The sequence below is a fragment of the Colossoma macropomum genome, unplaced genomic scaffold, assembly GCF_904425465.1.
Source record: "Colossoma macropomum unplaced genomic scaffold, Colossoma_macropomum, whole genome shotgun sequence".
Lineage (NCBI taxonomy): Eukaryota > Metazoa > Chordata > Actinopteri > Characiformes > Serrasalmidae > Colossoma > Colossoma macropomum.
Window position 1 is genome coordinate 11,989,163 of NW_023494793.1, and position 14,651 is coordinate 12,003,813.

The following is a 14,651-nucleotide window of genomic DNA, read 5'->3' on the forward strand; positions in this document are numbered from 1 at the left end:
TTAACTTCTTTAGACAGCACATTCATATAAAACTGTCTGACCCTTCCTGTTCTGTCCCCTGCGTAGGTATGTAAATATGACTTTGTGGAGGTCAGGAGTGGACTCTCTGCGGACTCCAGGCTACATGGGAAGTTCTGTGGTGCTGAGAAGCCAGAAGCCATTACCTCTCAATACAATAACATGCGCATCGAGTTCAAATCAGACAACACTGTCTCCAAGAAGGGCTTCAAGGCCCAGTTCTTTTCAGGTACAGTGGTTAATTTGTTAAGAATGAGTTAGACCCTTGGTTCTAAGACCTGGTTGTGAAGAACCCAGGCCCTGTGCAGGGATCTTCCCGCTCACCAACATGATTCAATCGATGGGCTTGTTAGCTGACAGTCTCAGCCTTAGGGGCTCCACTCACATGTACATGGACTCCCTGATATCTACTGCTCGCTAAACTGGCCACAACTTACGAGTTTTTCATTTAGTTCCATTCTTATTGGCTTTTTAAGCAGCTGTGTTTACTGGTTTTGATCAGTCTGACGGGAAACAAACTTCACAAAGCAAAACGGGAAACAAGTTGCAAGCAGTCAGGAACCAAACCCGTGTCCTTCTATTCTATTCTATTCTATTAATAACCTATTAATAACTTTTTAAAAACAAAACATTCCTGTTACTGTTTACGATATCTATGTTCAATTGTATTTATTCCCACTGGTTAATAACATGATAACGTGAGAAATTTTTAACACCACTGTTTTTTAATGCCATTAATGTATTTTCCTAGTTTGACCCTTCTAACCATCCATTAGAAATAAAGGTACTGTGCAGGTACATTTTTCATTCATCAGGGTACAAACAATGTAAATGTACCCTCAAGTGTGCAAAAGTGGTTTTAAGGTCCAATTGTATACCTTAAATAAGGTTTTACCAGTGGAAAAGAACATATTTGTACCTTTTCATAACCTAATATTTTAAAACGGAACGATAAAATAAAAAGTCTGGAGACGAGATGGGGTGTGTGGAGTCAGTACAACTTAATAATTTCAGTAGATTATGGTACAGTTATGTCCCCTGACTAAAGGTACTGAGATGTACACTTGAGGGTAACACCTTAGTGACAAGAGGGGCACCGCCCCAGTGAGAGTTTCATACCTTTTTTCTGAGAGCGTAGGAGGTAGAGTCGTGAGTAAGCAAAGCAAAGCACTGATTCCGGCAATATCAGTAATGTTAGCACTAGGGGACGCCTTCAGGAGTGAGAGGCTATAATTACAGAGGAGTTGGAATAACTGATATATACAGTCACTGGTTGGAACATGCAGCCACTGTTGCTCTCTCTGGACATCAGTGATGAAAATTGGAAACTGTTAACACTGGAAATCTGATTTCCATATTCAGGTTCATGTGTACTCTGTGTTCACACAATGAAATGTTCATTGTTATTGATGTGTTGAATGTAATACATTCCGTTGAAGCTTATTTTGTTCACATTTTGTCACACAGCTATAACAAAATGCAAATCTTTTGAGTTTAACCACACAAACTAATTAATCATGATTAATTTAGTCATTTGATAGCCTTAAGATATTGTAATGTTACACTGTTTCTTTGCTGCCTAAGAAATATATGTATATATATTTTTTTGCACATGTTTGTGAGCGTGGTCACTGAGGTTCTCGCCTGTCTCCTCACAGATAAGGACGAGTGCTCGAAGGAGAACGGCGGCTGCCAGCATGAGTGCGTGAACACTTTCGGCAGCTACAGCTGCCAGTGCAGAAGCGGCTTTGTGCTACATGAGAATAAACATGACTGCAAAGAAGGTACACACACACATGCATACCCTCTAGCATTGTACAGGGATCATCCACGTTACCCTTCCTCTGCTGAACAGTCTATTTAAGGAGATTTTTCCTCTCACTTTTGAGAAATTGACTTGTCTTTGTCTCTCCTGCTTTAGATAAACCTGTAGCATATATTTGTTTGGTAAAGAAGCACTATGTACACTGTTGCTCTCTAGGAAGATAAGAGTGGTGCGCTGAGGGTTATTTAAAACCCTCCCCATCGATTTCAGCTCGCTGACACTAATTGCCAGGAGGATATTTATAGAGAATCCATCCCTATTGTGGAGGGGCAGAAAGGGGAGGGAGGCAGAAAGAGAGAGAGAGAGAGAGAGAGAAAGAACAGAGACTGAGCGGGTAGGCAAGTGGTTGGCTCAGGATGCCAAGAACAACACTGGCTTTCAGCAAACAGCAGAGAGATGGAGGGAGCAAAAAAACAAAAAAGGAAAATAAATAGAAAGAAAGAATGAAGGACTGGGTTTTTGGTGCTTTGTTGACGTTGCTTATGTGCTCCACAGCCGGCTGTGATCACACGGTGAACAGTGTGAGTGGGACCATTACCAGCCCCAACTGGCCTGATAAATACCCCAGTAAGAAGGCCTGCACCTGGGCCCTCTCCACCACTCCGGGACATCGCATCAAAATTGTACGTTCCAGCTAGCCCCTGCTAGTCTTTTGTGTAGCATTCCACTGTAGAATACCATTTTCTGATTGAAGTATGCCTGGGCAGTATGTTATATTGTAGAATTCTTGATAACAACTAGCTGGCCTTATTTTTGTCTAGGGGTTGCCGATATGATGATATTTATCATAATCGTGATAAATCACAGCATAATACGTAGAGATTCACCAATATGGAATTTTTCATATGATAGCCGATAATTGATACCTTGGTGACACTTTATTTTGAGAGGTCCTTTTAGATGAAACAAACACTCAACAGACTCTCAGTAATATGTCAAAAACATATGAGGGTTAGGATTAGGTTTTGGGTTAGGGTTGGGTAAGGTTAGGTTTTGAGTTGGGGTTAAGGTTAGGGTTAGGATTAGGGCCAGGGTAAGGGTTAGGTTTTAGGGAAGGTTGGGTAAGGTTAGATTTTGTGTAAAGGAAGTAACATATTAACAACACATCCACTTAATGTAAGTAATGTATCAACAGAACATCTACAAGATATTTACTTCAGTGTATTCAGACGCTTCACTACTGCTACTCCACTGATATATTTTGTTGATGTGTTACTGATACTCTGTTAAGAGTTTATTAATCATCTACAAAGGACCACTCCAAATAAAGTGTTACCGATACCTTATAGTAACCGATACTAATCGTAATTGAAACCAGTAATCAAAATGATTATTTAAGTAGTTTCTTTGATGTTTTACAATACTTTAAGTAGATGTTTTATATTATTCAGCAGACACTTCTATACTTCTATACAGAACATATAGAAGAGAATATGTAATTAACTAACTACAAACAACTGACAGTGTACAAGGTCATCATTACCAAGCAATGAACCTGATAAGAGGGTGTAAAAATGCCTTGATTGATCAAAACACAAACAGAACCCTCACATCTATGATTGCTCATTCACAGTACAGCACAAGACATTTTGTCGTTTTGTGTGCAGCCCTAAATGCCACCAGAATGCTTTATATGTTCTTCTTGATTGGGTAAGCCATCAGTCCCCAGCCACAGTGTACTCCTACAGCACCTCCTACAGCTCTACCTCACCTGATCCAACTAATGAGCTGATTAACAAGCCCTTCCCTGAGTTAAACAGGGCAGAGACAGAGCAAGAAAGCATTAAAATGTGCAGATCAGGGCTACCAGGATCTATTTCCTCTTTAGGGCTGTAGGTTCAGCAGAGTACCAGTCCTAACATATGCAATATGCAAGCAATATAACAGCCTGATGCAGGTGACGAATTATTTCACTATGTGCATCTACCAAAACTGTCGCTTGCAGGCTTTCAATGAAATCGACATGGAGCCTCATTTAGAGTGTGCCTACGACCACATTGAGATCTATGACGGACGGGACGGGAAAGCTCCCAGCCTGGGACGCTACTGCGGGTCCAAGAAGCCTCCTCCGGTCACGTCCAGCGGCAACAAGATGTTCATTCGCTTCTTCTCTGACAACTCCGTGCAGAAGAAGGGATTTGAGGCCTCTCATACTGCAGGTAGGATAGTATGTTTTAGCTAGAGTTAATTATTGTGACTGGGTTTCTTTGTCCACTTATGAAAGAAATCCCAGTTCTGCATCCTTGACAAACACATAGGTCCACTATGTAGGTTTGAAGCTGCTTGCTTAAAACATCTCAAGGATTATCCTAAGCTAAATGCTGAAGGGATGAATGTAAAACTATCCACTGGTTTGTAGCCCATCTGTTGTCATGCACATTCTGTTAGCTACCCTCTACCCTACACGTCATTGGTCGGTTTCTGACCACAGGACCGCTGCTGACCAGATATTATTTGGGTCATGGATCATTCTCAGACCAGTAGTGACACCAACATGGTAGTGTGTGTGACAGGGCGATTGCTACAGGGCGGCTTGGGGGGGCCTAGGCATCCTCATATAGAAGCCAGGCCATCTCAGATTTCTGAGTGCTGACGGCCATTAAAATGTTACAAAACATAACTTGTCTTGTACTCTTATAAAATAGGATGAACCCAAAGGCGCCAAGGTCTTGTATGCTTGTGTCGTTTTCCACCATAAACAAAGTAAAGTGACCGCCAGGACTCTCCTTTGGTCATCACAAATTCTCTGCAGCAACATGTACATGGCTTGACATGCAGCATAACTCTGCTCAGTTGTTTTTCCTGCCTGTGGGAACTTATGCAAATGTCTGGGCCCCTTTGGTCAAATCATGTTTTACTTTTTCTTTTCTGAATATATAACATACTGGAAAGAAAAATGAAATAAAAAATATGACCTGTGCGAAACTGTCTTTATGGTAGCTACTCTGAAGTAAGCTGATTGGTAGTGTTCAACTCCCTAAAATGAAATTCCGGCTACGCCACTGTGGCGCTGGTATTAGGATATCAAGCACAGCAGTGTTGCTGATGTCACTGCTAGGTTGGAAGCAGTCCACCTCAGAAAAATATCTAGCCACAGTTTGTTTCTAATGAACATTTAGAAGCTAAGTAAGTCTATATATCAGTTGACTGAACATTGTTTATTAAGCATTGCTGAACCATTAACATCTTAACAATTATCCATTTGGGCACTTCAGCCTTCAGTGACCCGCTGCAAACATAATTGTCTTGTTGGATTATTCTGAACATCTATTGTTTTCCCTCTCTGTGTCTCCAGAATGCGGAGGAAGGCTAAAGGCAGAGGTGAAGACCAAAGACCTCTACTCGCATGCTCAGTTCGGAGACAACAACTACCCTGGGGCATCGGACTGTCAGTGGGTGATCTCAGCTGAGAAAGGCTATGGTGTTGAGCTCATCTTCCAGACATTCGAGATCGAGGAGGAAGCAGACTGTGGCTACGACTACATGGAGCTGTTCGACGGAGCTGACACCAAGTCCCCAAGACTGGGCCGCTACTGTGGATCAGGGGTAAAGGCTCTAAAATGGGTTTACAGTGGGATAGTCAGGCAGCAGTTCTAGATTTAGCATCTTGCTGTACTTTCAAATGAGAAGTGAGAATGTTTCTATTTAAAAAATCTTATACTTTTATAATCATAGATGTGAGGGTTAATCTTATTATTTTATTGGTGCCATCTTATTATTCATCTTACATGGTTTTTAATTATTTAAAGCATTTGAGAATATCAGCAGACTTACGGGTAGGATCATTTTGTAACAGATCTCTCTTGCTCTTTCACACTCATCATCTAAGCCGCTTATCCTCATGGGTTGTAACAAATCTGCCAACAGAAATTTAGCCAGCAAACCATTTAAAGTTTTTATGGCATTTTGTATTTGGGACAGGAACAATATGCTGCTTACAATTTTGAAGTTAACAGATCAAAATGAAAACTGTTTCAAACTGTTGCTACATCAGTAAACATGCCTCTTAGCCTCTTTTGTTGGGTGTTGGTGCATCAAGAGGGTTAAGAGTGAGTTTTTCTGGTTTTAAGGCTAGGAAAACCCTCTTCTTGAAGGTGGGAGGGAGGGAGTTTTAGTTTTTCTGCGAGCTAGCTAAGGCCTTATTCACACCTACTGCTTCTGTGTGGCGTGAGCGACGCAGCAGCGGGAGTGCTACAGCTGGCCTTTCATACACACAGCATTTGTGCTGGTAAGCGGAGCAGCCAGAATGTTATACAGACGTTCCTGTTTCCAGACAGATGAATGGTCACATCAGTCACTCTGTTCAATAAAAATATAATTTATGAAAGTACATGGTATGCTTGTTTGTCCTCGACAGCATTCTGACTTGTGATTAGGCAAAAGTTTCAAGCGTGGTAGACCAACCGGGAAATCTGTCTGCAGCACAGAATGTTTAGCATTTCATAATGAATTAAATTCAATTTTAAAAAAACTAGCATTTTTAAGTTTGCATACGTTTTCTTTTTAACTTTCACTGATTTTCATGGGTTATTTCAGTGTATTTTGCTGTGACGTGGGAAAAAAACGGCACCGTGTCTGTTCTCTAAATACCGTGCTGCTTCAGTGCGGCGCCTGGGACTCTGCCGTTTCACACACAGCCTGTTTGAAAGCGCTGTATGTGTTAATCAGGCCTAATGCAGAAGGAAGCCAAAGTCATGTCTGCATTTATTGCTATCAGTGGTATATCAGTGGTTTTACTTATTATTTACTTTTTATTTGCAGAATGCATGCTGGGTATTGTAGTGAGAGAAAACTGATGGGTGATAACACAAACAGGAGAATTGTTTCAAACTGTTGAGACTGAGGCATATAATATTACACTACAGAATATTACATATACATATTAATAACATATTAATTGCTAGTTTTGTACCAGAACGCCCCTTTAAGTTATGAATATTTTTCCATCGTTTGTAAAGTTACCACGTTTTTGTTTTGCTTTGTTTTTTTTAAACAACACCAACAATATCTTGTTCACACCTGAAATGCCAGCTAACATTATCACTTGTTCTGAAAAGTCATTGCCTGTCAAACGCTACATCAAACGTTGAGCCTGTTACGCTAAGGTGCTCTTGCGATGCAAGTTAATTCCCTTCAGGCAGGAAGAACATCAGTTGAACCCGAAATCTCTTGCTTATACTCCCTCCGTAAAGCCTCAGTTAAGCTTGTCCTGTTCCTGAGGGCTGCCCGGCCTTATTGTGTTGTGTCCGCCGGCCCATAGAGCCGGATAAAGAATGGCAAGGCAATCGGAGGCTTTCTGCTTCCTGTCTCTGGAGCCGTCGAGTAGAGTTAATAAGCGTAGAGGTGGCGCTACGCTAGGCTAGGAGCAATAAGGGCTCAGGGGGAGAGGGGAAATGAGAGAGCGAGCTCAATAGGTTGCCGAACAGCTTGATTCCATTTAGCCGGGCTCAATAATAAAGGCTTCCTCTCGGCTGATGACTGGGTTTTTGTTCGACGGGATCTGTCAGGGTGACCAAAGTATGTGTTGGACTGTTGGGGCTGTTCAGCCATTAGGAAAATCTCCTTCATAAAGAAGGAGTTGTCTGGCTAATGAGGAGTGCGAAGATGGAGTGGGAAGAGCAGAGATTCATTAGAGATGAAGGACTATTAATCTTCTTAGTGTGTTCTGGTAAAAGCTTTCATGTCTGTTTGGTGTGTTTTGATCTCATTAAGAGTTTCATTTGGTTGTTGAATTTGGTTTCAGCTGAACTAACAGCCCTTGTCTCAAATCGACATCTGCCTTAATCTGGGGGATATTTCACACAGGATTTCTCAGGTAGCCAGATAGCTTAAAAGTCAGGACTGTTAGGAGTGTTTCTGTTAGACAGTCCTCACTTTGGGCTTAAGTTGTCCACTTTGCGGAGATGTCCTACTGTGTGAACAAGGACATTTCTGTACATCTGGAGGCCCTGAGTAATATGTCCCATGTAGTATTCCATGGGCAATAAAGAAAAAGGGTTAATACTTCATACTTCATTCAGTTGGGATTGAAAAAAATATATGAAAATGTCTGTGCTTTTTCAAAAAAAAAAAAAGAGAGAAAAAAACTGCACAGTTAAGCCTATTCCATTTCATTCTAATTTATTTGTATAGAACATTTAACAGTGGGCATTGTAACAAAGCAGCTTTACAGAAACCCGGGTCCAAGGCCCAAATGATCGAGCCAAGGGCAACAGTGGCAAGAAAAAAACTCCCTCAGTGCAAGAGGAACAAAAAAGACAAAAATTGGCCCGTCATTGGACAGAAGTATTTAGATTAACCATAAATAACCAACAACAGAAATATTCAGGTTAACCAACGTATAAATGACAGAAGACTTAGATTAATCAATAGTAAACAATGACAGATTTAAACTTAATCAATAATAACTGACTGATGATCACTGTTAGAAGCATATTAGAGTTAACTTCATGAAAACCAACGACTACTGTCAGAAGCTTCACTGCAAGCAATGGCATCTTGTCAAGTAAAATGATTTTAAATATACTCGACAAATTCTGTTGAAACTAAGCTTAATTTAAGATTGTTTACCTTATTTGTTGACACAGCTCACTTGTTTTAAGTACAGTTATCTCACTGTACTGGCAGATAATTTTGCTTGTTTTTAAGAAATGTGCTTGAATCCAGCTAAATTATCTGCTAATACAGTGAGATGATTTTACTTGGTAAAATACCTAAAACACATAAATAATGTCTAAAAATAAGGTAGATGATCTTGTAATAAGTGCAAAACTATCTCAAAACGGGGAGATATTGGATATATCGACTAGATTTAAGATCATTTCACTTGTACCCTTTTTTGCAGTGTTATCATGACGACACATTAGTACGAATATGTGAGGTACTCAGTATCGTTTGAGGCGCATAAGCAGTGTCTATGCTTGAGTAGTTCTAGACAGAGTCAGTGCAGGCACCAATCTCATCAGTAGGGTGAGTGGGGCCTGCAGGAGCAGCTTTCTGCCCAGCAATAGGGTGAATGGACATGCAAGCCCTAAGCAACTGTTTATGCTGCTTATTGCCAGAAGTGGTCCTGTTAGCGAAATACCCCTCTGGACTGTTAATCGACATGTTTGTATTGACTTCAGTTCAGAGCTAATCCAACATCTCTGGATCTTTCGCTCTCTGTTTGTGTGCTCACAGCCCCCTGAGGAGATCTACTCGGCCGGCGACTCCATCGTCATCAAGTTCCGTTCAGACGACACCATCAACAAGAAGGGATTCCACGTTCGCTACACCAGCACCAAGTTTCAGGACACTCTCCACTCACGTAAGAAGTGACCCCTAGTGGCCGGGAGGGGCCGAGCAGGGCCAAGGGGGAGGAACAGGGGCCCCAAGGGAAGGGCCCTGTCCGACGCTCGGAGCCCCCCGGCCGCCAAGACCACCCAGACTCAACGGACCAGCCGCAAGAACGCCAACCGCACCTCAGTAGTTCCCAGGGGCTCTGGCGCCCCCTACTGACTGTGAGGAGTAAAGCCATTCCGCAGTAGACCTTGTTTTTACCTTTTTTATGATTATGGTGGGGTATGATGGGGTGGGTTTGGGGTAGGAGGAAGGGAATGTATCCAGATTAGATGGATATTATGGAGTATTGGGGGTGGGGGCACGGGTAGAGGAGTATAGATCATATTCTGATCACCATTGGATTCTATTTTTTTTTTTTTTTTTAAATGAGCCGAAAACGCGATTGAAGCAAACACAAACACACACGCACACACACTCAGAGGGCCCTCAGGATCTCTACCAGGACAGTGAAGCGGTCAGCTCATACTGAGCCACATAGCCACAACACATCATAAACACAGACTGAGACAGGCAAAAAGAACGGATGGAAGAATTGATGGAAGGATCAAGGGATGGATCAACTTTTTCCCCGGTGCATTTTGGGAAATCTCCATCTTTTTCTCCTTTTTACGCCGTTCCTCATCCACACACAGTTGTACCCGGCTGGTTCCATATCTTCTGCTACTTGAGTTAATTGACACTGTATGTCAGAAAGATGCATGTAATAACAGATATCAGGACAAAATGAAAAACAAACAAAAAAAAAAAACAACACCAGCTGCACCAGCATTTGTAATTTCTCATTATTTTGTTACTTCTTTTTCTTTCTTGGTTAGCCATCCAGGAAGTTCCCTTTCATATTACCGTAATCGAGGAAAATTAAAAGAAGCAGTTATCGTATTAAAAGACTAATAAACGAAATGTGGCCCATGTCTGCTGGCTGTTAATTGCTTTTCCATAAAAGAAAAGAAAAGAAATCAGTGCCCGGAAATGTATTTAATTATTATGACCTTCAACATACATCTTCCCCAAGCTTCTGTTAATGTGTCCCCAATTCGCACCGGTAATTCAATCTGCTGTGGGTAAGTGCTTTTCCCTATTGAGAGCAAATTATGTCCCCTTAGCTGAGATTCAGTGGGACTAATTTCTTGAACTGTCTTCTCTCGTCCTCACATGGTACCCCGGTCTCTCTTTCTCATTACTTTCCTCAGTTTTTTCTGTTTCTTCTACTTTTGTCTTTGCAAAATGGTAGTGCTTTTCTTAACTTTTCTACATTTGTTTGTCCTGATTCATCCCTTCCATCCCTCACGTCGCCATGCGAACACCTCACATAACCTGGGCATACCTCACACCAGCAGTTTCAAAGCTCTCAGTGAAGCTAAGCTGTCTTGATGTCTTCAAATGTACAGTAAGAATTGTCTGGGTGAAAAAAGGGTGTAGGTGTGAATATATATGTATATTTTTTAAGTCCACAGTTGCCTTTTGAAGATCTCTTCATTAATACCTCAGGCTTTTGGTGGTGGTTGTCCCTTATTCACTGCAGCCAAAACCACTATGGTTCCCAATGGTGAGCCTAGAAGTACACCTCACTTCATCAAGTAGAAGAGGAGATATTGGATTGTGATTTGAATTTGATGGAAAGTCATTGTGTATAGTCTTGTTTAATGGAAAGATAAGCTATCCCAACGTCAAAACAAATGAAAAAAGTCGCAGTTGCACAAGCGTGAGCCAGAGTGTAAAGTGACTTTAAATGTAATTATTTGCGTAACATACTATGTAATTATGTAGTTATGCAATTACATTTAAATAGTATACAAAAATGTAAGCAATAGCGTAGTGCTCAACTTCTGCAAGATAAGCAGATTGGGTCAAGTTTGTAAGAAAAAAACACCAAAATATTATACTGTCATGCCAAAACCTCATAACTCTGAACACCACTTGCCAGCTGCCTTTACGTTGAATGAACATTCCATGGTGAACGAACCAATAGAAAGGGTCCAAAATTACTTGAAAGAGTAAAATCTTGTTATAATAACGTATTAAAGTCTTTCCTCTCCATCTCCATTTCAGGGATATGAGGTTTTGTTACAGTGACTGTATACAGGGCAGGAGGACTCCAGGAGCAGGTTAGGGACCATTGCGAAAAAGACTTGAGACTGATTAGTGACAAAGGGGAACCTCGACCACTGCAGTACCTCAGAGAGAGTAGGAGAAAGGCTGAATGGTGCTTTTGGAAAAACTCATTCATCACCTGGTTTTTATTTTAGAACTTATTCTGCATTTCTTGTCTGTTTTATCCCCTTTTCCTCTAGTCAAAATCATCTCTCCATTCATAAAGCCACAAGCAATGGCATAGTGTTTTCAATTAAAAGAGTCAGTAATCAGTTGATTTACTTGAGAGGCCTCAGAGCAGCGTCTCAATGAGCAGCGTGGCTATCATGTTAAATCATCTTGGTGTGCTTTTCTGCGTGTATCATAAAAAGACAGTTTAAGGCAGGTATATAGAGCCTGTAAACAACAACATTCAGTGTATAGTAACTGCATAAACTGCACAGTAGCTGATTGGATGTGAGCCCATTATGACACCATCTTATTTTATTTAATTATGTTTTAGTTTATTATTGCAAACATTTAATAAATGATCATTGTAGTCAGTTTCACCGTAGCCTTTTTAAACATGGTACTGCTGTTTTGCCTGCACTTTTTCTTTTCAAACTTGTTTGCAAAACTAAATATCGTGATGCATATTGTTTGTCGTGAAAGTATCATGATATCTTTATGCTATATCACCCACCCTTAACACAGCATGCATTTCTGAGGTCAGCTGTGAAATGTGAAATTTCAGGCATGGCTGGGTCATTCTCACCACATCAAAACATCTATAGATATTTGAGTGTCATAATCATCAGACAAAAAATACTTACATAATTTAGCAGATGAGTGGCAGCTGTATATGGTCCAGCAACAAGCTGAAGTATACATTTTTCTATATTAAAGTTTTTTTGGCATTTTTTTTTTTACCCCAGTTTTCATCACTGCAATGCACCCACGTATCTGTTTCTTGTTACTGATATATATCATTTATTTTGAATTTTTTTTTATTCATAAAATGTGTTACTTACTGTATTTTAACTGGTTAAGCTCTACTTTTCCTTGTACACTAAAAGATGTGAACCAAAACAGCAGAATAATATGTGGTTAAAAAAAAAAACGAAAGCTGTCAGTATGTTGCGATGATGAGATAAAATTGCAAAATGCTATATGTTTGAAAAAAGTATGCATTTTAATAATTAGCTTAAAAATACTTTGACATCAGTTCACATATTTAAAAAAAAAGTTGGGATTTATTTTCAAACGGAAATGAGAATTCGGTCATTATAATGAGAAAACGTTACTAAAATCAATTTGAATTGATTTTTTTTAAATGATTCAACATTGTTTTAGCCATTTCCATTTTTTTGAGTTGGGTCCCAATATTAGTCATATTTGTGAGAGTAACCCAGCTGTTGCATGATTCTAGGCCTACTGCAATATTGAACCCCCCCTAGCACTGCATTATTTAGTTTTTTTAATGATCTGACACAACAGAGCCCTATAATTAGCCAATAATTATGCCCCAATACACTGAATTATGCTCATTAGAGTGAGGAAAATAAAAAATTCTGATGCAGGTAGGCCTCCTCTAGACCAGTGGTCTCCAACTCCTGGAGAGCTACTTACCTGCAGAGTTTAGTTCCAACCTCTGTTTAACATGCCGCCCCTCCGCTTACCTAACAGTAATGCATTTGATCCAGCCTATTTAGGAAGTTAATTAGCCGGAGCTGGTGTGGTTGGAAGTAGACACTGCAGGACCAGGGTTGAGACCACTGCTCTAGATTCCTTGTCGCTGTTTACACCTTTCTCTATATTGATTCGTATGTCGGGCGGCCTCGCGACAAATGTTGCTTGCTATCCTCCCATAATGGTAGAGGTTGTACCAACTGTTCTTTTCCTCCCTTTGCTCATTCCAGTCTTGTGTTTTTCCCCCCAGTCATCCAATCTCACTGTAATTTGTCCAAGTCCTTTTTCAGAAACAGGAGCTGATTACAAGCTCTGTCAGACGAGTGGAAAGTGAGGCTGTGTGTGTGTGTGTGTGTGTGTGTGTGTGTGTGTGGTCCTTGAAGGTATACATGGCCCGCCTGATTGGTCTGAAGCATTCCTCCTCAGATCTGGCTCGAGAATCAGCCACTCCCTGAATTATTTACCAGCCGTCACCTCGTTCCCTCTTGCAGAAATCTTTAGAAGGCAACTGGCTTTTACTTTCATCTCATGCTATGATCTTATTTCCCTCTGTCTCTTTGGAACTCCTTTTAGTCTCAGGTTCAGGGCATTGCTTTATTCTCCCTCCGACTCACTTCTTCTCACTTTGGGACTTGCTCAGTTCTATTGACGTGACAGCCACTCTCGGGCTGCGAGCTGGTGCAACGTTTGAATGAAGTTAAAGGCATTTCAAAGGGGAGTCGTACGCTATGAATAATAATGTTTTTTTTCTTTCTTTTTAAAGTAGGAAATTCAATTAAACGCTTCTTCCCTTAACTTGACCCCTGTGTGCAACAGCGTTTTTCAGCTGTTTGCACCTTGCTTTAGTACCGATACAGCATTGGCTCACTAAACTTCAAGCAACAGTCTGATGCACACTGACTACCAAATAGGTTTTCTCTTGATGAGACCTTTCGAGTCAACTTGATACGTTTGTCTTAAAATTGTGTTTTATTGTAGCCTTTTTTTTTTTTCTGTTTATTTTTAACGGTGGAGCACTTGAACGTTTTTGCTAATCAGAGCAGGTCCACCTTAACCTTGTGGCTTCGGTAGAATATTAGTGTTTCTAATGCCTCTTGATTTGTAGATAACTCATACGATGATGCAAACAGATGTGTTGTAGGTAGTACTTAATCCAATGAGGAAGAGTAAGATACATTTATCTACTTTAATATGTGTGTGGTTGTGTATGGTTGATCTAGTCACCCTAATTGATCAACGTCACTTATCGAATATGGGAAATGTTTATGCCTTTCATCGTATGTATGTATGTAAATATGTTTTAATTGTTGTATTCCGAGCACACTAAACCATAATAACCTGTTGAGAAATACGGCTATGTGTAATTGCAAACAGAAGATGCAATTTATTTATATTGTATAGCTGATTATTGCTGATGTATTGCACATAGTATTAACAAGTGCATCTATTTCATAAAATGTTATTTTCATTTTAAAATGCCTCGTCACATTTTCTTGACTTGCAGATGTGGCAACTATGGTAGGTCTTTTTTTATTTAATAATTAAATTTATATAAGTATAAAATATACAGAGTAAAGAAATAAAATTGTTCCTGTTATATTAGCATCATGTTGGAACATATTCAGCCTAAAAGCAAGAGAGAAAGTGCCAAAATCACTTTATTAAACAGTGGTGTTCCTCAAGGATCACAGTTGGGTCCATTCTGATT

At 40.3% G+C, this 14,651-nt stretch overlaps 1 protein-coding gene across 1 annotated transcript in view; it reads left to right on the forward strand.

Moving 5' to 3' along the window:
* bmp1a (bone morphogenetic protein 1a) overlaps window positions 1-14,419 on the forward strand; it is an 83,478-nt gene extending 69,059 nt beyond the window's left edge. The window contains exons 15-20 of the mRNA XM_036578510.1: window positions 67-247; window positions 1,677-1,802; window positions 2,339-2,466; window positions 3,789-4,002; window positions 5,139-5,389; window positions 9,023-14,419. Coding sequence (XP_036434403.1) covers window positions 67-247; window positions 1,677-1,802; window positions 2,339-2,466; window positions 3,789-4,002; window positions 5,139-5,389; window positions 9,023-9,160 — 1,038 coding nt within the window. The 3' untranslated portion in view covers window positions 9,161-14,419. The remainder of the gene's footprint in view (window positions 1-66; window positions 248-1,676; window positions 1,803-2,338; window positions 2,467-3,788; window positions 4,003-5,138; window positions 5,390-9,022) is intronic.
* Window positions 14,420-14,651: the final 232 nt, after the last annotated feature.